Source organism: Eptatretus burgeri, chromosome 9, assembly GCF_056783735.1.
Source record: "Eptatretus burgeri isolate ZD-2024b chromosome 9, Ebu_testis_v1, whole genome shotgun sequence".
NCBI lineage: Eukaryota > Metazoa > Chordata > Myxini > Myxiniformes > Myxinidae > Eptatretus > Eptatretus burgeri.
The window spans coordinates 5695378-5718846 of NC_140969.1; the positions used below are offsets into that span (position 1 = coordinate 5695378).

Consider the following 23469-nt stretch of genomic DNA (forward strand, 5'->3'; position numbering starts at 1 on the left):
GAGGTCACAGACGTACAAAGTTAAGTACAGACTTTATCTGAACCTGTGATTTACGATGTAGAGTTTCTGCCGGAGCCAACGTTCATCCTTGGAGGAGGAGGAGGAGATTGGGACCATACTCTCTGCAGAGCGTTAGTCCTGCTTAAGCAGTCTCCTTGGCTATTGGGCACAATCCTGGACAGGTCACCACTCCGACACAGTATACCAGCATGCTGGCACTCATTTTGCTGACTTCGGAAGGATGACAGGTTGAGTTAACCCCACCTGGTATTAATTCAACAGCTGAACGCGATTTAAACTGAGTATCCTAGGATCCCAAGCCCACCACCCAAACCATTAAGCCAACACCAGGCATATCCTTGAAGATGAACCTGAGAATCCGGCTGTCCACCCAGGGATATGTAGTTGTAGTTCCAGATCACATTAGAGCATTTAAATTTCATCAGGTGTGGCAATAAATTCAAATTGTTGCTCATAGCTTGCCGGCTCGATGACGGAAGACTGCATGTGCATTTTTGCCGTCTCCATCCCTACCCCGTTTTGGATCCCAAGCAGGCACGGGCAACTTGCTCGTGATGGTAATTCTCAAATAGCACTGGTTATTATCCATCGCACATTGAAATATAATTGATCGAGAAAAGCTATGAATTTTCATCGAGCCAGATGAGCAGCAGTACTTGAGATTAATATTTTAAAGGATTGTTTTCATGTCGTGACTATTCGTGTGCTTGTCATAAGCAGAGCAAGGAATGGCTTTATTATCGACACCTGTGTTGCCGTTTCTCTCCATACCTCAGAAACATTGTAACAATGCCCTCGGAAGAGAGAATGGTGATAAGTGCATCCTGGGCAAAAGATGATGACATCGCTAGGCTCCTCAAATCGTTGCCCAGCTGGAATCAGCTCTCACAGGCCAAGCAGGCGCGTCCTCGACGTGATGAAGGAGAGTGCGAAGAGGAGTACACACGGTATTTGTCCTTATTTTTTTTGGAGAGCGATGCTTATGTTTTGGAAATCGATAGTATGTTGAACCGATAAAGGTGTGAGGTTGCTGGCAAATAAAAGCTGTCCCCATTTTTTGACACACCGACGAAGAACAAAAGGTACATGTGTGCTTGAAGGTTGCTCAAGTGTTGCTCGATGCCTGTTTATGTTCACCTTGTACCTAGTGATGCACTGGCATTGCGAGATCAGTTTCACGGATTACAAATGAAACCTTCCTTGTCAAGTGGCACATAATCTTTAATTTGGACGCGATGATAATTAAATAAAGGATTGGCCTCTTCAGCAGTCCCACCTGGAATCCCTCGATGTGGATAAACCCAGGTTATCAAACACCAAACGAACATCCGTGCTTGTCCGTCGTGCACTTGTATGTTTGTATTTCATGTAAAAGTACACTGATGTCTCCGCGGGTCTTTTTTTTTTTTCCTGCATGTGATCGATGTATGTGCAAGCTGAACGATGAGCTCTGAACCACAAATCTGAACAAAAGTAAAAGGAAGTTGATTGTTAGCACGTTGGCTCGGCGCAGTGAAGCCAAAATTGTTAAAACATGATAGCTGGAACCTATAAATCCAGGTCACATAGTTTGAAGATGCCTTTTCCAGTGGTACTCTTCATATATGAGACTTGTTGGGCAGTATTCACACTTCCATCCTTTCCCGTCACGCACATCTGTATCGCACAAAATCGTTTTGACAGACCATGGCCATGGAAGGTGCTTTTCCACTCGTGTTAATTTTCACTTGGACTTTCTCTTTCTCTGCAATGGCTGATAATGATCAGTGTGTCCTATTGTTTATGACTGAACCCTCTCCCTTATTAGACTCCTTACCTTTTCTGCACTGTAATTACTCTCCTTGTCTTTGACCGTGAAAAAGCAATGCTATTGTCGTGTGGGCAGTTCCTCATCCAGCAGGTACAGAACGGTATTAATTATGCTGTTTGTGCTGGAGTGACAAACTTCACACCCCTGTGAGCATTTCCAACCCTCCCATTGACCTTCTCCTCTACTCTTGACACTCTTGTCCCAATGTACAACACAGCTATTTTCTCTTCCCCCTCCCCCTCAGCCCCCCCCACCACTCTCAAACCCCAACAACTATGAATTTTTTTCTTGCTTGAAACCTCCATGGGCACACCACAAGTACAACCACCAGATTTCAACTTGTTCCATCCAGTGGTTGAGGAGCGCATCCAAGACAGACACACACAAACACACAAGCACACAAGCCAAATTGTCAGGAAGTAGGGATGACACGGACACTCCATAGGTTTATTACAACACAAATCCTCAAAAAAATAATCAACTAAGACACAAACTTCCAAACCGACTCGCACGAGGTACCCGTGTTATGCACTGGAGGGGGCCAGCATCTCAAAAAAAAAAAAGAAGTTTGTACCAATAAATTATACATTCTTGTGACTCCTTCAGTCAAACATAAGGCACGGACAGCCGGTTGGTGAAGGACTTCCGCAAAAAAAAATTGCTGCAGCTCTCCCCAGCAAAAGTAATGTGGGTAATATTGTTGTGGAGCTGGGTGTCGGCGGCGAGCACGACCGCAAGGTGGAGCAGTAGAGTCGGCTCCACCGAACACCCGGAATCTAGATCGTGCTTTTCAGAGAACTCCGAAAGGCACGGGTCCCTTTCAGGACCTATAGGAACTCTCTAGGGACTCTGGCTATAGGGACTCATCTATAGAGACTCTGGGGACTCTGGCTATAGGGACTCATCTATAGAGACTCTGGGGACTCTGGCTATAGGGACTCATCTATAGAGACTCTGGGGACTCTGGCTATAGGGACTCATCTATAGAGACTCTGGGGACTCTGGCTATAGGGACTCATCTATAGAGACTCTGGGGACTCTGGCTATAGGGACTCATCTATAGAGACTCTGGGGACTCTGGCTATTGGGACTCATCTATAGGGAATCTGGCTGTTGTGTGCTCATGGCTTCCAGATTCGTAACAATATTTCTATGACGTCAATGGCGAAACTGCAAATGCCGAATGCACGAATGTCACGGATGGAAACCCTCACATAATTTTCTCATTCTGCTGACACACAATACAGACAAATGTGGCGGCGAGAACAGGCAGATGCAAAACCCTTCGTACCGATCGAAAATTTAAATCATAATTGCATTGAGGAAGTTATGAAACCTCTCACCCACCCGAGAATGGATAAAAGTGGGCTCATTCAGGTGGAAAATCACAATTGTATTGAGATATCAAGCCGGCGAATGTTTCTGTCGAACATGTGATTAGCGTTTACTTCCACATCTGGAGCAGTTTCGTATGGATCAAAAGTCAAATTCATAATTGTGTTTCGGTATTTATGAAACCTCCTCGGCACCTCAACTGAGTACATCTGCTGGCACCCCAAAACATTCCATAAAAGGTTGGACCGGGCGAGCCCTAAAACTGAGGGAGTAGTTTGGAGACGGACAGACGGATACTCCTGTTTTAGTGTGTGTGTGTGTGTGTGTGTGTGTGTGTGTGTGTGTGTGTGTGTGTGTGTGTGTGTGTGTGTGTGTGTGTGTGTGTGTGTGTGTGTGTGTGTGTGTGTGTGTGTGTGTGTGTGTGTGTGTGTGTGTGTGTGTCAGTGTGTCAGTGTGTCTCCTCCATAACTCCAAAACCACGAAATCTAGCAGCTTGAAAGTTTGCATGCACACGAAGAAAACTCCAACGAAGTGCATGACTGAAAATTGGGTCTTTGGTTTAATTAAAACATCCCCTTTGAAGATAATTAACAGCCTTATTTAATTATATAATTTGTCAGGCTCATTCTCGACCACCTCACTCTGTTGGCTTAACTATGTTGACTATGCCGAGTATTGGCTTAACTATGTTGACTATGCCTGGTGTTGGCTTAATGGTTAGGGCGGCGGGCTTTGGATCCTCGGGTCCTGAGTTCAAATCCCGCTTATCTGTTTAATTAAGACCAGCTGGGGTTAACTTGGCCTGTCCTCCTTCCGAGGTCGGCAAAATGAGTGCTAGCATGCTGGTATACTGTGTCGGAGTGGCGACCCATCCTGGAATGTGCCCAACAGCCAAGAAGACTGCTTAGGCAGCACCAACTCTCTGCACAGAGTATGGTCCCAATCTCCTCTCCTCCTCACTCTTTGGGGTCTTAAGGTGTCTCCTGGGTAACTTTGCTGAGGTCTGTAATTACCATGTTTTTTGGCCTGCTCAACCATGCCTCGACTTGGAACAGGCCGCAACGATTTCTTTACGATAATTTTTTTTATATATACTTTCCACACTCATATTATTGAATGCCTGTTCATCTTGGCTACGAATCGTTGTGTACATCACTTTTTTAAGTTCTATAGTTTTCAAATTAGGAGCTTTGAGCGATCTCATGCATTATTTGATATGATTTTTCACGATCGACTCTCATGGACTAATTAAAGTATTTCATCGAAATATGATTTTGGTTTTGAGGATCCAGATATCGTCCGGACTAAATCCGTGTCGAAATCTGTTGTGAAATCTGATAATTTAAAGAAATAACGAGTCTTATAACTAAGCCTATATACCTATTTACTTGAAGCAAGCAACGCAATCGTCCCTCCTCCTCCATACATACGAGGTGTGTTCAAAAAGTATCCAACCTTAATTTTTCGTGCGTAAACAAATGAAGCGAGGGAAGCGTGGTTTGGTGCACATATGTAGGCGATCCTAATTCGTATGCGTGAATATTTTCCCGCCTGCAGAAGCTGTCAGTCGCCGACAGACCACCGATGAGTGAGGAAGTGTAAGTGAGTGCCGTCGGATTTTCGTTTTTGACAAAATAACGGAAAAACTTGAACAACGCTACTGCATCAAATTTTGTGTAAAGCTTGGTGATTCCCAAGTGGAAACGATCCACAAGATTCAACAGGCCTTCGGGAACGAAGCAATGGGTACCACACAGATAAAAGAGTGGTACAACCGCTTCAAAGATGGTCGCACATCAGTGGAAAGTGAAGCACATTCTGGTAGGCCCTCAACATCCCGAAATGAGATCGTCATTGACCAAGTGAGGACCCTGCTGATCCAGGATCGTCATATCACGATCAGAGAACTTGCAGATGAGGCGGGCGTCAGCATTGGATCCGTTCATTCCATTGTGACTGAGGATTTCGGCTTTAGGAGAATCTCAGCGAAGTTCGTGCCAAAGCTGCTAACGATCGAGCAGAAACAACTCCGTTTGGAGATCGCACAGGACATGCTGGAGACTGTGAACAGCGATCCCAACTTTTTCAACACAGTGTTCACTGGCGATGAGACTACAGTGATCCGTCATTTTGTCAAAAACGAAAATCCGACTGCGCTCACTTACAGTTCCCCACTCATCGGCGGTCTGTCGGCGACTGACAGCTTCTGCAGGCGAAAAAATATTCACACATATGAATTAGGATCGCCTACATATGTGCACCAAACCACGCCTCCCTAGCTTCATTTGTTTATGCACGAAAAATTAAGGTTGGATACTTTTTGAACACACCTCGTACACAAGAAAATGTGAAATTTCGAAAGCATTCAACTTATCTTTTTCTACTGCTTGGAGAATTATTATGAGTGAACAAAAAGTTTAGGAATGTGCCAAAATTAACCAGCTTCATTGAGCTGTAAGATTTCATGCATTCACTGCTACACCTCGTGCCCTGCCCCCCAGATGGACTGCTTATCCATAGCGTCTGCCAGATCTGTGCCTAAATTTTCGGAGGTTTAGCGAGGTGCTCTCCAAGAAATCAGAGCAAATCTGGTGAAAAACATGTTTTAAAATAAAGTTATAACGTTTGCACGGACTGCAAACCAATATACCAAGTGACGTGGGCACAGACGAGCAGGCAACGTTGCGGATTATCTGCAATGTTTATTTCACGGCGATGAAACTTTGCGATGTCTCCTGGGGTGTTCTACGTTAAACAGCAACTCTTTTGTGGATAAAGTCATTATTTGAACAAATTCATTTATTTATTTAACTGCCGCATGCGCAGTGAAGACCGGCTTTGAAGCTAAAGTGATTCCATATGGTATGCATGCAACCACAGCCTGTCCAGCCATCAGAGTAACCAAATCAACTGTTGTTAAAGTCTAATGACCTTCCTAATAAGAGGAAGGTGTTTTAATAAATCAATAACCACAATGGAGCCAACCAGTTTGCTTGTGAACAAGTGTTACCTGTGGTTAATGGTGCTTCTAATAAAGAGGTAAATCTTCTCGCTATTTTCTGTAGAGATGAGGACCAGCAAATGGTGTGATAGAACCTGTAAGTTAGGGTCTGTCTGTGTCACATCTGATGGGTAGATAATGGCAGATTTTCCATTATTTAATTTTTTCCCTCATTTGGTTTAAATTTTTTTTATTAAATTCCCTAATTATTTAATTTCAATGGTAAAATAATCACTTTGGAAAAAAAATACATTTCTTTCCATTATGAGGCAACGCCTGGTGTTGGCTTGATGGTTAAGGTGGCTGGCTTAAGATCTTAGGGTCCTCAGTTCGAGCCCCTGTCGTGCTGTGAAATAACACCAGGTGGGGTTGACTCAGCCTGTCGTCCTTCCGATGTCGGTGAAATGAGTACCAGTGTACTGTTAGAGGGGCACTGCATCAGCGGCATAGCCACGCTTCCAAGCGATGATAGCTACCCCAGCAGCCAAGCTGCCATAGGCAAGAACAGATTTATTCCCCAATTAAACGACTCACTCCCACTCCATCATCCCTTGCTCCCACCCCCAAACCAATACTTAATGCTACCATTCCATTAGTTTGTATCTACAATTCAAGTATCCAATAATTTACTTCTCTTCATATTTATAAATGGAAGGTTTTAGATTTTCTATCATGTAAAAATGTTACCACTGATGAGAAACATATCCCTTTTCAAGGACTCTGTAAGTTCAGGCCAACCATAATTGCAAAGTTCTGACCGATTCGAACACGTCTTCTGTCATTTATGGCAAGGTGTACACAGGTCATCACAGCTTGAGGAATGTGTGCGTGAACATCACATTCCATTATAATGAGCACCTTGTGCAGATTGAATTGGGGCTTTGGAATTGGTGACAATTGACAATTTTTCCCACAAGCGCTTCTTTTTTCCCCCACAAGTGGAGTTTACTCATGGGGGGAGGGGAATGTAACTGTGCCTTGCAACATGTAAAAATAACAAGCGAGACGTTCCAACAATTATGCATGCCAAGCATAGCTTAGCTATTCACTCTTTGAGTTGTGATGAATGTTTAAATGGAAGAAACACAAATCTTTTTGCCAAATAGGTCTTGCAGATGTTGTTGAAGTCCTCCTGGTGGTCTTGCTGGTCATCTTTCTCCATGATAAAGAAGCATGAAGCTGTCATACTACTGAGCGTAATGCACCACAATGCAAGTGTGGGCCCCAATTGTCAAGGAAGAAAACCTGATGTTGTCGCACACGACAATCAAACCGGAGGAGTGGACGTCCTGGATCAACAGATTCGCACTTATTCTTCCAAATAGATAATATAAAGTAGCTGGTATAATGCGCAGCAATGTCATACACATCGTTGCATCGAATGTACACACCTTTTCTGAAGGTTTCATTCATGTTGTGGAGTAGCACACAACAGGCATTTATTTATGCCAGACTAAGTGATTCAAATGACGATGCCACACATGAAATTCCGGCCTCGAAGCCATAAACTTCATCAAACTGTGGTCGGTTAATGGAATTGAACAGCGTTGTTGGGTCGTTTCCCTTAGCCCCTTTCACAACAAGCTTGATACTCCGACATGAAAGACTGAAAGCATGTTGTAATCTGTGTCGAGTGTGGAAGTGATGTTTTCAAGGAATGTAGTGTTTGTTACAGGTGTGCAGCACGAGTAACACAAAATGCAGGTGTCAAGTAGTTTCACAAAATAGTTTTGTGTAACACTGTGCATGTAAATTGCACGTCTCGCCAAAAATATGATTTGATTTGATTTAAATTTTGGAATGCATTTGTTGCATGTTTATCAATATTTCAAAGTCTTCTCAAATACATAAAAATAATAATTAAAATTGTGTTTAATTCTGTTTTCCGGGTTTTTTTCTTTTCTTTTCCAAACTAACGTATCGAGGTGATGTTGAACCCTTACAAATTGTCGACGTGAATCAAAGAAACTACCTGTCTTCCGTTTTGCTGTCATGAATCGGAGTCTTTCTTTAGCACATGAAGAAAAATATGATATCCAACATGCTTCTTATCATCTCTAAGGTGTGGATTTGCTTCTTTAATCTGAAAACTATTTTAGGTTTGAACATTTACTCTGAAGTAATATATGCATTTGGGTCAATACGATTGTTTGTCTGCTTGTCTGTCTGCACAGAACATGAGTTTGTCTGATAATTACATACTCTTGAAATGATAATGAAACATAATACTAATGATAATGATACTGGTAGTGATACGTTACGATAATAATGATGATAATGACAATAATAACTCGCAGGGCATTCAGTAGAGCGCATACCTCCACCCTGTAATGTCTGATCCACGAGAACATATCAGACCCAATACATTTTTTGAAATATCATGCTATACATCGTTTTTGAGCCCCATCTATCAATGGTGAAGAATCACTTAAAAAAAAATTATCAGATCTGAATCTAGATCCGGATCTTCACCAAAATTGATTAATTTCTTCCTTGTCACACACCCAACCTGCGCACCAAATTTCATATGGATCTGTGAAATTGAAATTTAAAAATCTGTGAAATTGATCATATGAAATTCGGCCTATGTTGACCTTTTGGCCAATGTGGACCTTAAAAAATAATTGGTTGAATTCCGTGACCTGATGTGCAAATCTTCAAATTTCAAGTCAATGGGATGAAAATTGAGGATTTTAGAAATTCCAGCTTAGTTGTTGACCTTTTGGCCTATGTTGACCTTTTGGTCGAACTTGACCTCAAAAATAATTGGCTGGTTGAATGCATTGACCTGACATATAAATCCTCTTCAAATTTCAAGTCAATCAGATGATAATTGAGGATTTTAGAAATATCACCAAAATTGTTGCCCTTTGGCCTATGTTGACCTTTTGACCTCAAATACAATAGGCCTCTTGCTTATGACAAAGTCTACCATGTGGTGAAATTTCGTGAATATCGGTTTAAAATTGCGACGACGTGTCGGCGATAAAAAGACAAACAGAATAGCAACAAAATCGACTGATCAATATACAGTACTTGAAAAATCTTCAAATAACAGATGGAAAGGGGTGAAAACATAACCTCCTCCTTCACCTTCGGTGGCGGAGGTAATGACATCGCTACATAATGATAATAACAATGATAATAGTACATATTGATAATAATGATAATGCAACATAATGATCAAGATGATAATTGTCCATTATGGTGATGGTGCATAATGAAAATGGAAGATAATGATCATGATAATTGTCCTTAACGATAATGGTACATCATGATAATGGTACATAATGATAATGATGAAAATAAAAAATAATCATGGTTGATAATAATCGATAATATTGAAAATGAGAATTATGAAAATAATAACAATGTTGATAATTATAATGATAGTACATCATGATAATCATGATGATAATGGTACATGCTGATAATGATGATGATTGCCATCATGATAATAGTACAAAATGATAATGATTGTCCAGTATGATAATGTGACATACTGATAATTGTCCATAATAACAATGGTACATAATGATCATCATAATAATGATAACAATGATAATATTGATTGGGATCATGATAATATTGATAACGGTAACATTGATAATGATCATAACAACATGATGTTGTTGATAATAATGATGATGATAATGTTTCATAATGATGATGACGATATTGAAAATCATAATTATGATCATGATAATAACAATGAAAATGTTTATAATGACAAATAATGATAATGAAAATAAAAATGACTGATAATGGTAATTGTACATAATAATAATGATGATGATGATGATGATGATGATGATGATGACAAGAATGGTACACAATTATAATGATAATGATACATTTTACAATGGTAATTGGTAATTACAGCGGTAATTACAATGTTGGTGATCACGGTGCTTCGTCTTTATCACATGCTTTCCTCACCTCGTGATCATTTGGCTCTCCCGGACACTAAGCGGCTGTCCATGTTTCAAGTTTGGCCGACATCGGTACTACCGCCTGTCGGGCGGGGGTGCCTGCTATTGATAATGATAATGATAATGGTACATGGTAATAATAGTACGTGAGTACATCTACTAATTACGTAACTTTGCAACGTGAGCACATGGAATGTGAGTATGTCTATTAATGACATAATAATTACATGTAAGTACTATGTCTATTCATTACATTTCATTGAACTTGAGTATGTCTATAAATTACGGACTATTGGATCGTGAGTTGGACTGTGTCTACTAGTTATGTATTATTGGATTGTGACTTTTTATTTCATGACGTCCATTAATTACGTACTGTTGGAACGTATCTTTGAGACATTTGGACCTCTTTATACCCTTCATACCCCTTAGACCCTTTGTGGTCTTTTTAAGACCTTTCAGACCTTTTTCCACCATTTAGACCCCTACAGACCCTTTAGACCTTTTTCAGATGTTTTGACCTTCAGACCTTCACACCTTTCAAACCAGTTAATTCCATTTATACATTTGACCCTTTATAGATAATTTAAGATCCTTTTGACCTTTTCTGACCTTTTGCTCCTTTCGACCTTTGCCCTTTCTTTAGACCATTTAGACGTTTCATTTAGTAAATACTTCCATTTGTCTGCCACACAACATACACCACACAAAACAAGTATCGGTGACGATCTGCAATCTCTGATTGCTCTTTCTAGTTATATCCGCAACCTTAGGTGGTTGGAGGTTATGATTTCATCCGTTAGTCTGTCTGTTTGTCTATGTGCAGGATATCTTAGATTGTTATGGACGGATCCACCCCAAACCCACCTCCTTCAAATTCCCTGCTTTCCTTCCTGAAAGTCCTTGTAACTCACGCCCCTCTTGTCTCATGCCCCCCTTGCTGTGCGTTGTGTGTTAGCTCTCATACGAGCCTCGACAAAATATACAAAATAAAACTTGATGGATGGGTTCTGTGTCTGCCAAGGACAAATTGATTCGATTTTGCTGAAGAACTGTATCTGGATACTATCACTTTTTTTGATGATTCTTCAACATTGAGAGATTGGGCCAAAAACGATATATAGCATGATATCACAAAATGTTATGGATGGTTCCAGACAAAACTTGGTTGACAGGTTGGGTGATTGCCAAAGAATAATTGATTCAATTTTTGTGAATACCAGTGGTCGACAAAACATAAATAGTTCAGCCTGGTGGAGGGACTGTAGGTGCTCTATTGAGTGGCGCTCTAGTTACTTCTGCCAATTAAGGTGGACGAGGGTTATGTTTTCACCCATGTCTGTCTCTATCTGTTTGTCTCTGAGCAGGATATTTCAAAAAATTGGAGACGGATTCGGCCGAAATTTGGTGGACAGGTTGGGTGTGTGACGAGGACAAATCGATTAGATTTTGGTGAAGATCCGGATCCAGATACTATAATTTCTTTTTAGTGATTGTTCATCATTGAGAGGCCAAAATCGATATATAGCATGATATTTCAAAAAGTTTTGGACGAGTTGTGACAAAACGAGGTGGATGAGTTGGTGAGGTGACAAGAAACCGATTAGATTTTGGTTCAGCTCCGGATCCAGATCCGGCCCATCAGTGGAATACGAAACGTAAACTGGTCAGTCTGGCGGAGGTATGCATGCCTCCTAGTGCCGTTCTAGTTAATTTCTGTTTTCCATCATGGAATAAATAACTGTCCGATCCATCCGCATTTTTGAAAAGACACTAGGTTTAAATAAATTAATTTCAGGTTCCTATCTCCATGGGACTGGTCACATCACATCAATAGTCCAGTTACCTTTTCATCATGCCCATCATCTTCATAGTATGCCTTGTTGGTGCAAAGGTAGGAGATGTATGAAAATGTCAGTATACCAGCTGGACTTGACACTGCCCACCAAACAATGAAAACCAAGACAACCGCTGCCCATTCCATAACAATCCCGCCTTTATCCTTCAGCATGAGGTGAAACCATTGTGGTGGATTGCTCTGGAAGGTCTTCTCCAAACTCAGATGCCACCTTTTGTTGTTGTCATCATCATTCGACATAGGCATAAGAACTGGTCGTCTCCTCAAATTTTACACCACCGGAACCACTGCTGCCGCTTTCGACACAACCCATCTTTCCAGCACTGCCGCTTTGAGTTCAGTGATATTGCACCCTGACTACTCTCAGATATTATCAATCAGCCTATTTGATCTCCTTTACGGAGATACCACTTACATTTGGTGCCCTAAGGTGTGATGTGTGTTCATACCACTCCTGCATGAGATATTCGGTGTAGAGGCTGAAGAGTACAGAGGGACAATGGACAGCCTTGTCATACTCCGACTGGTGTCTCAAACTCATCTGTCATTCGGCAAACTCATCTGTCTACACCAAAATTCTGAAGTTTTGCAAACAGTAGTGCGTGGTTGACAGAGTCAAATGCCGCTTTTCCGTCAACAAACATCAGGTGGAGAGGGCATTTACCTCCGTAGTAAGCTTCGGCCACACCTATTTTTTCAGGTAGATCCCATCAGTTGTGCCCTTACTGCGAACAAAGCCACATTTGGTGTCTCTCACTTCGATGCTGAGAGAGTATTTGCCTCCGTCGTAAGCTTCGGCCACACCTTTTAGAAGGGAGATCCCATCAGTTATGCCCTTACCACGTACAAAGCCACATTTGGTGTCTCTCACTTCGATGCTGGCAGTTCTTTCCAGTCTGCATTGACACACATTGAGAATGATTTTACTTGCTTGGCTGATTAGTGCAAGCGTTCTGTAATTTTCACACATAGTCCATGGGCCCAGGCATATATCGGTACGATCTGAGGAAATCAAACTTTAGGGCTACTAAGTTATTGGTAGGGACTATATGATTATTTCAATATGTGATAACCATTCCAGAAGAGCAGCTTAGTGTATGTATTTTGCATCATTACCATTTTACCATTCTGAGATATTGACGTTTTGGGGGAAAATTAAAAAAAAAAAAACCAAGGACCACTGGGAGGAAGTGGCAGAGCTGAAGTCCACGCAGGAGGAAGCAGACACCCGAATGCTTCTGCATGCAGCGGAGGCTGGGTACAAGGCTGTGGTGATCACTGTCGAAGATACAGATGTCCTCGTGCTGTGTCTTGCCTTCAATAGGACATCCCATGCCCCGTGTATCAGAAGTGTGATACGCAAACCCGCACACAGTTCCGAGACATTTACAAGCTTGCTCGATCGATGGGAGACAGTGTCTGTGATGCCCTGGTTGGACTGCACGTGTTCTCCGGTTGTGATACAGTCAGTGCCTTTGCAGGCCGGGGAAAGATGGGCGCCTTGAAGCAAATGAAGTCGGATAAGACCTACCAAGAGGCCTTCAGTCAGCTCGGTCATTCATGGGAAGTATCCACCGAGTTCTTTCAGAAGCTGCAAGAGGTCACCTGCCACATGTACGTGCCGTCTTCCAACACCACGAAAGTCAATGAACTCCGACATCAACTTTTCTGTGCCAGACGGGGAGAGATAGAGTCCAGTCAGCCTCCACCATGTGAAGACTGCCTCATCATGCATGTCCTCCGTGCAAACTACCAGGCTGCGATTTGGAGGCGCTGTCTGCGATGCCAACCCTATGTTCCAAGTCCCAAGGGTTGTGGATGGACCACTGATGATGACGGGAAGCTGGCCATCGAGTGGATGCAGGGTTCTCCAGCACCGGATGCAGTGTTGCAACTGCTTTCCTGCAAGTGTGGACGGTCGTGCAAACTCCCAGACTGCACGTGCCTTCCCAATAGCCTGAAGTGCACTGACATGTGCAAGTTGCGAACCTGCAGCAACCAGCCCGCTGATGTCGAGGAAGAGGTTGTAGACCTCGAGGACTCTGTGCTGATAACAGTGATGAAGACTAGACTACTGATCCATGGTGTGAATGTTTTGGCACAATCACAAGGACATTCATGGCTACAAATATGCAGGAGTAAAACATAGTACATAAACATGCCACAGTAGCGTGGTGAAATTTGGGTTATCCGTAAATTTCACATTTTGGACGCTTGTTGGAACTTGGGTAGGGGAAGGGCAATTTTTTTTTTTTTTTTGTATACCTTGGTCGAGGCTCGTATGAGAGCTAACACACAACTCACAGCAAGGAGGCATGAGACAAGAGGGGCGGGAGTGGAAGGGACAAAACAGTGGGGAACAGACACATTAGGTGAACTGTGGAAGGGAGAGGGATGGAGATGGGACGGGGAACATGGCGAAGAGAAGATGGACATTACAGGGATTTTCAGGAAGGAAAGCAGGAGAAATGAAGGAAGTGGGCTTGGGTGGATTATCGGGGGTAGAAAAGATCGAGGATTTGGATGGGGGAAGGGGGCAATTCCTTTAACTGTGGTAAAAACTTGTAAAATTTTCACAGGGTTTCTGAAGGAGAGCATCAGCAGTTTTGAAGAGCGTTCTGGAGTCGTGATCTCTGTATGCTTGGTTCATTGTGTTCATATTTGCCACCATCCGTTCGTTAAGATTCTCTGTTATGCGAGTGTGCCCTCATTCCTCAGACCTGTGAATTCTGGAGTGCCTACAGCCTGCCTCTTGTGCTCATTTCGTTTAAGTGTTGTTTCAGCCAACTTGGGCTGTTTCCTCCGAGACGTTTGCGTGCCGCAGGTCTCAAGAGTTGCATCGTGTACGGTATGCATGATGACTTCAAGAGAGTCACCTTGTGCAACACTGGATCTAACCAGTCAACGAAAGTCTTCAGACGTTCGTTCCGACTTTAGGGCTTCAACATTTTGACGTTTAAATCGCAGTCCATGTACACAGCAGCAGGCCGACTGAACTTCCACTTCAGGTTGCAAATTATTAGCTGATGGTCAGTGTCAAAGCACGCATCGTCGGAATGACAATCAGTCGGATCAGATGATTCTTCGCTTCTGTGCCGATTAGAATGTAATCAATGGCATTTCTTGTGTTTTTTGCCCTTCTGATCCAAGTCACCTGATGAGAAGATCGTTTGGGAAACTTGGAGTGCGCGACAGTGACGTTGCTACCCATGCTAAATTCAACCAGCCCATCTCCTCTTGGATTTCTGTCGCCATAACCATGAGGTCCCGTGATGAGAGGAACGCATTGGTTTCCAAGTTTTGCATTGAAGTCACCAGCCACTACAAGTGTGTCACAATTATTTTTAATGGAATCGATCGCGTCTTGCATCTGCTCGGAGAAGTCATCAATAACGTTATCCGCTGCAGTAGATGTCAGCGCATAGGCAGAGACAAAGACAAACAGAAGGGTACATTTCCTCAACCGAGAACAAGCAGCCATAGTTCGATGAGAGATGTCATAGGTGGCAAGGCAGCTGTGTTTTTGCCTGTGTGGTCATCAACATACCAACATCTGCGTCGTGCGTTTCACCGCCTGACATCACAATGTGACCATTGCATGATTCTTTCTGTCAGAATTGAGTTTCACGAAGAGCAATGACATCATAACGGTAGTTTTTCGATGTGGCCCTTAGATGTTCAGGTGCTCGATCATAATTAAGTGCGCTGACGTTCCAGCATCCTCAGCTAAAGGTTCCCACGCTTCGTTCTTCACGCATCTTCGACCGTGCACCGTCCGACGTAGGCTTCAAGCGTGAGGCGTCATTACAACACAAATAATTGAAAGCACGTCCTTCATCCCCCAGTAGCTTCAAGCCCAGTTGGCCTGCTCAGGGGCTCCACATTCAAAAGGGTATCGTCGTAGTTCTCTGTGTTGTAATTCATTTGTAGGTTTTGGTGAACAGGTTTCCGCTGGTGTGTCACCACTCCTCCACCAGTGTAGCGAGTTGGCCGTCAGCAAAGTTAGGTCGCCTTCCGCCCTTTTGTGGATGTTGCCTTTCATTCCGCAAGGTTTACTCACAAACCCACCCATCGAGAAGACCATGATGTGGGTACTTTTGTTGGGAATGACTGAAACCTGCAGTCATTGGATTAGAATGCATGCCGCAATGCTCAAGTGTCTTTCTTGCTCGACGCCTCCTCTCCTTTGACCAGACTTGTCAAGTTATTCTGTTTCCTACTAATCGCAAGAGGCTTCGCGGCGTACATACGCCTTGAAAACGAGTTGTTGGAGATTACGTCGGGCATTTCTTTGGCTCATCTTCGTTGCTTGATTGATATCACCAGATTCATCTACATGGTGGAGTTTTGATTTGATGAGTAATGACGAGTTCTTCTCATTTCGTCAATCTTGGGTGTTTTTCCACTCGCCTTTCGGCAGCCGTGAGATCTCCTATGTGACCTTTCCTATGATGTTGGTCATCGATCCATAACAGAAATTCCAACGTGTCTGGCGAATTGCCGTTGACTCGGGCCGACTCGGGCCGACTCGGACCAGCTTGTAAAGCACGACGTTGAGTAAATGGAGAAATCCTGCAGTCACGGATTGTTTTCGGCTTTGTGACTATGCACATTTGTTATCCGTGCAACAAAACGTTTCATTTATGCATAACGTCATTAAATTTGTCAATTTCATCCGGAAACATTAATCTATGGGCCTGTAACATGATTTGCCACATTTGGAAGATGCTGGAATTTGGTCTCAGTTGCAAAGCCTGTAATGAAATGTTATCGAACATTTCTGTAAAATAGAATCCACGGATGAATAATTATAATCACTGCCAAGCGGAATTCGCGTGATGAAGCGTGGTATCGTACTGCTTAATGGAAGGCGGTCGTACTCCAGAGCATGCCAGATGGCGTGATTGGTGTAAGCTGTGGTGGATTGATTGGTTTGATCGGTGTCTCATACACACACATACACATACACACACACACACACACACACACACACACACACACACACACACACACACACACACACACACAGTCTAACACAAACATACAAACCTGTTGGGTCGTTTGGTTTTCGTTTTGCCTTGCGAGTCGTGGTCTTTTTTTTTGCCTCCAATCATCATGACTGCACCGATAATCCACTTCTGGTTCTCTCTTAGGGCCGTAAATGCAAAGGAGTCTGAGGTGCTGACTGGAAACCTCTGGGAGCAGGCGATTCCTGAGCAGGCGATATTGCAAGACTGCTCTGAGCTGAAGTCTCTAGCCAATCTGCACGAAAGCCTGGAATGGCTCGCCTCGCGCCTGCGGACGTACTTTGTGGGACTGCTCTCCGAACCGGGTGAGTACGATCCTCGGTGAATGGAAATCACCGATAGGTAATCGAATGTGATTGGTGTGTGCAAATCGTGGCTAAAATGGACGTGATGGATGAAGTCGAGAGAATGTTGATTGAGGTATGCTGACCGCCGCCGGGAAGCTCGGAGAAGCTGATGTTTCGGCCGTTAACCCTTCGTCGGACGAAGGCCGAATGCCTTAAACTTGAGCTTCTCCATACTCCTGACAGATTTCTGGTATTTAATCTCAACATCCTGCTGATTTAATTTATAGTTCGACCTGTCTGCCGATGCAGAGCGACACTCGCCTTCACTTGCAAGACTGGTTCTTGATTCTAAAATGGCCATGTTTGTTGGCAACTGAGGAAATAAATGATGCCAGAGCAAGAACCATTTAGCGTCGGCATGCACGTGGATTTGTTACAAATAACTAGGTTACTTGGTGTAACAATAAACTAGCTTGATCTGTTTTAAAAACGTCTCGTTAAAACGTCCTTGTACTTCCATTGCCATATGTTGCGCACTTGACGCTGTTGCATATTTATTCTCCCTGACACGACATCGCTCAAAGCATTTATTTTTCCTTTTTTGTAATCAATACAACGCGGGAGCAGCGCAGATGATTCTCAAAATAAATGAGCAGCGGCGAAGTTCACGCTGACCTTTTTGGAAAATGGCCTGCTTTATTTCCTGCTCACTCTTCGTCTCCCACTTGAAAATACCTGAAAAAAAAAAAACACTTTGAAATTAGTGAGAGTTAAAAGCAGAGAGTCCAGGCCACATGTCAGCCAGTCGGAGAAAGGGTGCTTGATGAAGGGCAGAGTGGATGGAGGAGGGGTAGAAAAATGATGAATCTTCAAATGCCACTCCTGCAGGCACGGCATCATTCCCGAGATATCCGTTGCGAAAACCATTGCCTGGCAAGCTTAGCCTCAAGAGGGTCACATGCCCAATTACTATGCTGGCTGTGGAACGTTTAATCGCCGGGGTGTATTCCGGGCATGGGTTTTAAAATTCACACTCCGAACAAGGACGAGTGGCAGCGAAAGCATTTGGCTTCACGCATGGCAAACTCCCCCACAGAGCTGAAAAATAGCAAACTTTTTATGAGATGAATAATACATCGTCCCCCCTCCCCCCTGCCCCCCCCAACTCCCGATGTATTTCTTTCTTTATTTTTTTTTTTGTTGCCCCTTGGTTATTCAGAATCTGAATCGACGAAGATCTACCTGGTCTGGGAATCGGGTATGTTTCTGATGCGTCGTACTCGTACCACTAACACTGCAGAGAATGTCTTGGCCAAATATTTCCGAACTCTGCTTCAAGTATTTTGTTTGTCACCCATCGCTGACAAAATGATTATTATCGCGAGATTTACAGTGGAATCCTGAGCTTGGCGATCGATGGAGGTATTCCTGGTAACGAGCGAGACTTCATGACAAATGTAATGCTGTATACGGCCTGGCTGCTTCTTCCGGTAGGTGCCGAGCTGCCAAACGAGCAGGCAACGGTCAATGAACAGATCACGCAGACGCTTACTGGACTAGCACGAGACTTCCAAGAGATGGCCGACCGCTGCTTGCTGGTACTTCACCTGGAAGTAAGGTAAGCTTGCAAATTCATTGTGGCTGCCGAATCATTTAAGTATATAATCCAACAATGAGATTTTGAGCAATGAAAAATGCATTGGCCTCTGGGAACTACAACAACAACTTGTGACTGGAGTTAATCCGAGTTAGGAACTGGAAGGGAACACTCGGGGGAGCGCGTAGTTCCACCCCGCAATGCCTGATCCACGAGAACGTATCGGGCCCAATACATTTTTTGACATATCATGCTGTATATCGCTTTTGGCCCCATCTCTCTCAATGGTGAAGAATCACTTTTAAGAAAAGAAAAAAAATCCGATCCAGATCCAGATTTGATCTTCACGAAAATTGAATCAATTCTTCTGCCCACCAAATTTCATCCGGATCCGTCCACAACTTTTTGAGATATCCCGCACACAAACAGATGGGGGTGGAAACATAACCTCCCTCACCTTCGGTGGCGGAGGCAACAATGCTTTTGTTTGCGTGGAGTGCTGGCAATGTCTGTTTCAGTCTTCGTAATGTGAAAACGGGGCCATGACCTTTCGAGGGAGCTTTATGACCCTGGAATTGTCTTGCACTACTTCATATCCGGCCTGTGCTTTTGGTTTAAACTCACCACTGAGCTTGTCTATGACAAAAACGATACTTAATTTACTTTTTGGACTATCCTCTGGCTTTTGATATACACTTGGAGTTAAAACTTCGACACGCCTTCAGTGTACAATTCTTGAAGAAGTCGAGCCACATCCAGTGCATGGCGTAATTAGCTTTTGGTCACCGGCATTATGAAGATAAGTTCACGACGTAATTGTTTGCCGACGTCCATCACTCTGCTCTGCCTTTTGGAAGCAAAAGTTCAGTCCAAAATGGAAGTATCGTCGTATAAATGCAAGTGCACAAGGTTTGATGTGCTCGGGGAGGGAGAAGAACAGGGTGTGGTGGTAGTGTGAGGTTGACCTTGGGTGGAACACCCGAGGGCACAGTTAAGTTTGTACCGACTCGAAGAACTTGACCTCTTCCATGATTTAGCCATCGAGTGATGCTAATCTTTTCTCGTAAGCCTGATAAGGCATTGACGTGAGAAGCACACCTCCGTTACATCCAGTTGTTTGTGTTGTGCCACAGGGTCCATTGCTTTTACTACCTCATACCGCTGGCAAAGCAGGGCAATTATGCCATTGTGGCAAATGTGGAGAGCATGGATTATGATCCACTTGTTGTGAAGCTCAACAAGGATATAACGGCAATGGAGGAGGTTATGAGCAGCAATCTGCAACCACACAAGTTCCACTACATCTTTGAGGGTAAGAGGCTTTTTCGGAACATCGTGGATTGTACGTTTGATGATGAAACTTCCTGATAATACCCGTGTGATGTTTGGCCGATGGCACAGTTAATGTCAATGGTTGCCTTTTGGCACATGACAACCCCCACCTCCCCCAACCCCCTCCTCCTCATCCCCCACATTCCCTCCAAACCCACCCTCCCACCCTTTATGTCGACAATAGTGTATTGTTTTGGCCCTGAGTTAAAACACTGCCATGTCAAGAGAATAATTTGAACCTTGAGAAGTCTTACAGATGGCCATCTTCACCGTGAGGTTGTCATGGAAAACTCAGCCGGTTCACCGTTGTTGTTCTGTGTATCGTGATTCCTTTCTGGTCGAAAGTGTTCGGTATTGAGGCAGCATCCACGTCGCTGCACTTTGCCTTGCCATAAGCAGTCCTTCAAATAGCTCTCCATTTCCCCATCTGTTCCCACCACATCACACTGCCCATTTCTGGTAAACATCCCTCAGCTATTCCTTTTCTTTTCTCTTCTCTTTTTAATCTCAGGGGAGCTCCTGTTGGCTGCAGCACTGAGATTTTCAAATGTGTGAAGAGATGGAAGGACAAGGATCCCTTTTCATATCACAAGCATTATTGATAAATTGGCCTCCCTCCCCCCTTCCCCTTTACCCCCCCTCCCACCCCCTTCCCTCCCCCCTTTCCCTCCCTTTGTTATTCAGTCTCAAAGTCCTTCACAATATCTCTCTAAATTATTGCTTACACAAATTTATTCTGAGATTTCTGAGAATTTTTGGGCTGAGAGGATAGAACAAATATAGTTCTACCTCTGTCCACCCATCCCCCATATCCCTCCCATTCATCCATCCATTGGGACCATACTCTGTGCAGAGCGTTAGTGCTGCCTCAGCAGTCTCCTTGGCTATTGGGCACAATCCTGGACGGGCCGCCACTCCGACACAGGATACCAGCAAGCTGGCACTCATTTTGCCAACCTCGGAAGGATGACAGGCAGCGTCAACCCCACCTGGTATTAATTTTACAGCCGAGTGGGATTTGAACTCAGGATCTTAGGATTCCAAGCCAACCACCCCAACCATTAAGCCAACACCAGGCATATATCCCTCCCCTTCCTCTTGAAAGCTTGAATGGAATTTGCAAGAATGGATGAAATGAATGTGAAACTATGTTCAATGTTCATGTCTGATGTGTATGTATGCACAAGTTGAAATGGAACTTCTGTCTTGGGCAGTCTGAAAGACACAAAACCGTCCACGATGGAAGGCATTGCCGGCTGCTACGTTGCTACTCCATTATCAGTCAGCCTACGTGTACTTTAGAAGCCTCGTTTGGCAATAAAAGCCCACCCCTTTGGAAGGTAGTGGGTCCACTGGTGCGTTTCTGGATTACTGGCTGTCATCAGCATGGAGTGGACTTCCCTGAAGTGTTCTTGTCATCCCATGAAGGATTATTTTTGAATAGTACCTCTTCACTGATGAACGTTAAACTGGGTGTCCCATCTGCCAGCATTCGTTGGAGGAAGTTAAAGATCTCACAGTTTCCTTCGTGAAGAGTCGGCGAGCTATCACTGGCACCATGAACAAATTACAAATTCCTGCCTTAACCTCCAGAGAGCACTGTATTAGCGGCACAGGCACGCCCTCATCCAATGACACCACTCCGCAGCCTTTTGCTGCATATAAAAGATGAACTGGAATGATGACTGTGAACCCCTGTGCCGCATCAGACCTTCTGCAAAGGTCCTGACCAACAAGGGTTACCTGCCACACGTGCATCCTGTTTCAGCATCCCCTCCAATAACCCCAAACTTCCTGCTGGGTGTGATCAGAACTTTTCAGCTTTTTTTGACATCTGACCAATCATGTTTGGCATAATTTAAGTGTCTTCACAGTTTATTTGGGCTGATGATAAATTATTTTTCAATGGCTAAATTATTCTATTTTAAGGCTGTCAGGATAGCCTAGAGGTATGCACACTTGCCTCTGAGCTGTGTCTAGCCTGGCTTTGAATCCCGACCCAGCTATAAACTGTCATCCTGGTGTTTGCCATGCAGGGCGGGTCATCAATGTGTGTGTGTCGTCCATCAGGACATTAGGCCAGAGGACCCGTCTGCCAGCATTGGTTGTTGGTGGACATTAAAGTTCCCGCAGGTGTCTTTCGTAAAGAGTCGGCGAGTTATCGCTGCCACCCTGAATAAATTCCAAATACCTGCCACGAATGACTGCTGGGAAGGCAACGACAAACCTCCTCGCATGACGTTTGCCAAAGATCTTTTCTTTTTCTTGGCAGCACCGATGCTTCGTCAAGATACACTACATTTGATTGGCTGAGCTGCTTTTTGGGGATTCTGCATCCTCATTTGTGGCTTTGTCTCGATGTGCACAGGATTGGGCCATCTTATTGCCTCGATCCTCATCAATGGAGCACAACATTTCAAGCGCATCAGCGAATCGGGCATCAAGAAGATGTGCCGCAACATTTTTGTGCTGCAGCAAAACCTCACAAACATCACCATGTCTCGGGAAGCGGACCTGGACATCGCCCGGTATGTTTCTGTCAACTTTCCCATTTCATTTTTGCAACAGCAGGAAAATTGATAATCGGTTTTGTTCCTAAGTGTGTGGCAATTAATTTCTAAGTGAGAATATATCACCATTAGAAGGAATGTATTTACCATTATACCTAGCAGCAAATGGTTATCCATGGTCTCGAGAGAAGAGTTAGATGTCAGGGCCTGTTGATGCACATGATCCTTTTTATGTTTTTTAATACACACGTCGAGCGAGGTTCATGGAAGAGCTGAGTTAACGGGCACAATGAACGGTCAATGAACTGATAATGGGGCAAATGGGAAAAGGGATGGACAATAACAGATCCACCATTGTAAAAGGAGAAGGGGTAAAAGCAAAAGGAACACTGTCGAGGAAAAGATGAGACTGCGGAGTGGAGATAAAAGGGGGGCAGGGGGGCTGGGGGTTGAAATAAAGAAGGTGAGTATTACTCTTATAACTTGGAAGAGTAACAAGTCATGGATATTTGGTAAATGCATGAGAGCAGGAGGAACATGACATCGAAGGCCTGAAATTTCATTGAAGGACTTGGCTGCAACACCTTGAGTAGTAGTTTGAGGTCCAACCCTAAATCGTCGAGGACGGTGGCCATTTTGTTTGCCACAGACGAGGTGAAAATTACTCTCAGTGAAATATTGCTGAGAGAAATGTGGAGCCAGCAATACTCTCCAGGTAGGGTCAGGGTTCTGGTGGAGCAACAGGGTCTGTGCAGGAGA

General features: G+C 43.8%; 1 protein-coding gene across 2 annotated transcripts in view; it reads left to right on the forward strand.

The window, feature by feature from the left end:
- EXOC4 (exocyst complex component 4) overlaps nucleotides 1-23469 on the forward strand; it is a 324065-nt gene that overhangs the window by 298893 nt on the left and 1703 nt on the right. The window contains exons 12-16 of one of the 2 annotated variants that reach the window (XM_085893972.1): nucleotides 798-968; nucleotides 17111-17289; nucleotides 18766-18889; nucleotides 20002-20180; nucleotides 22569-22728. In XM_085893972.1, the coding sequence (XP_085750098.1) occupies nucleotides 798-968; nucleotides 17111-17289; nucleotides 18766-18889; nucleotides 20002-20180; nucleotides 22569-22728 (813 nt within the window). Of the gene's footprint in view, nucleotides 1-797; nucleotides 969-17110; nucleotides 17290-18490; nucleotides 18740-18765; nucleotides 18890-20001; nucleotides 20181-22568; nucleotides 22729-23469 lie in introns of those variants that run through there. The other variant, XM_085893973.1, reaches the window with a different exon arrangement.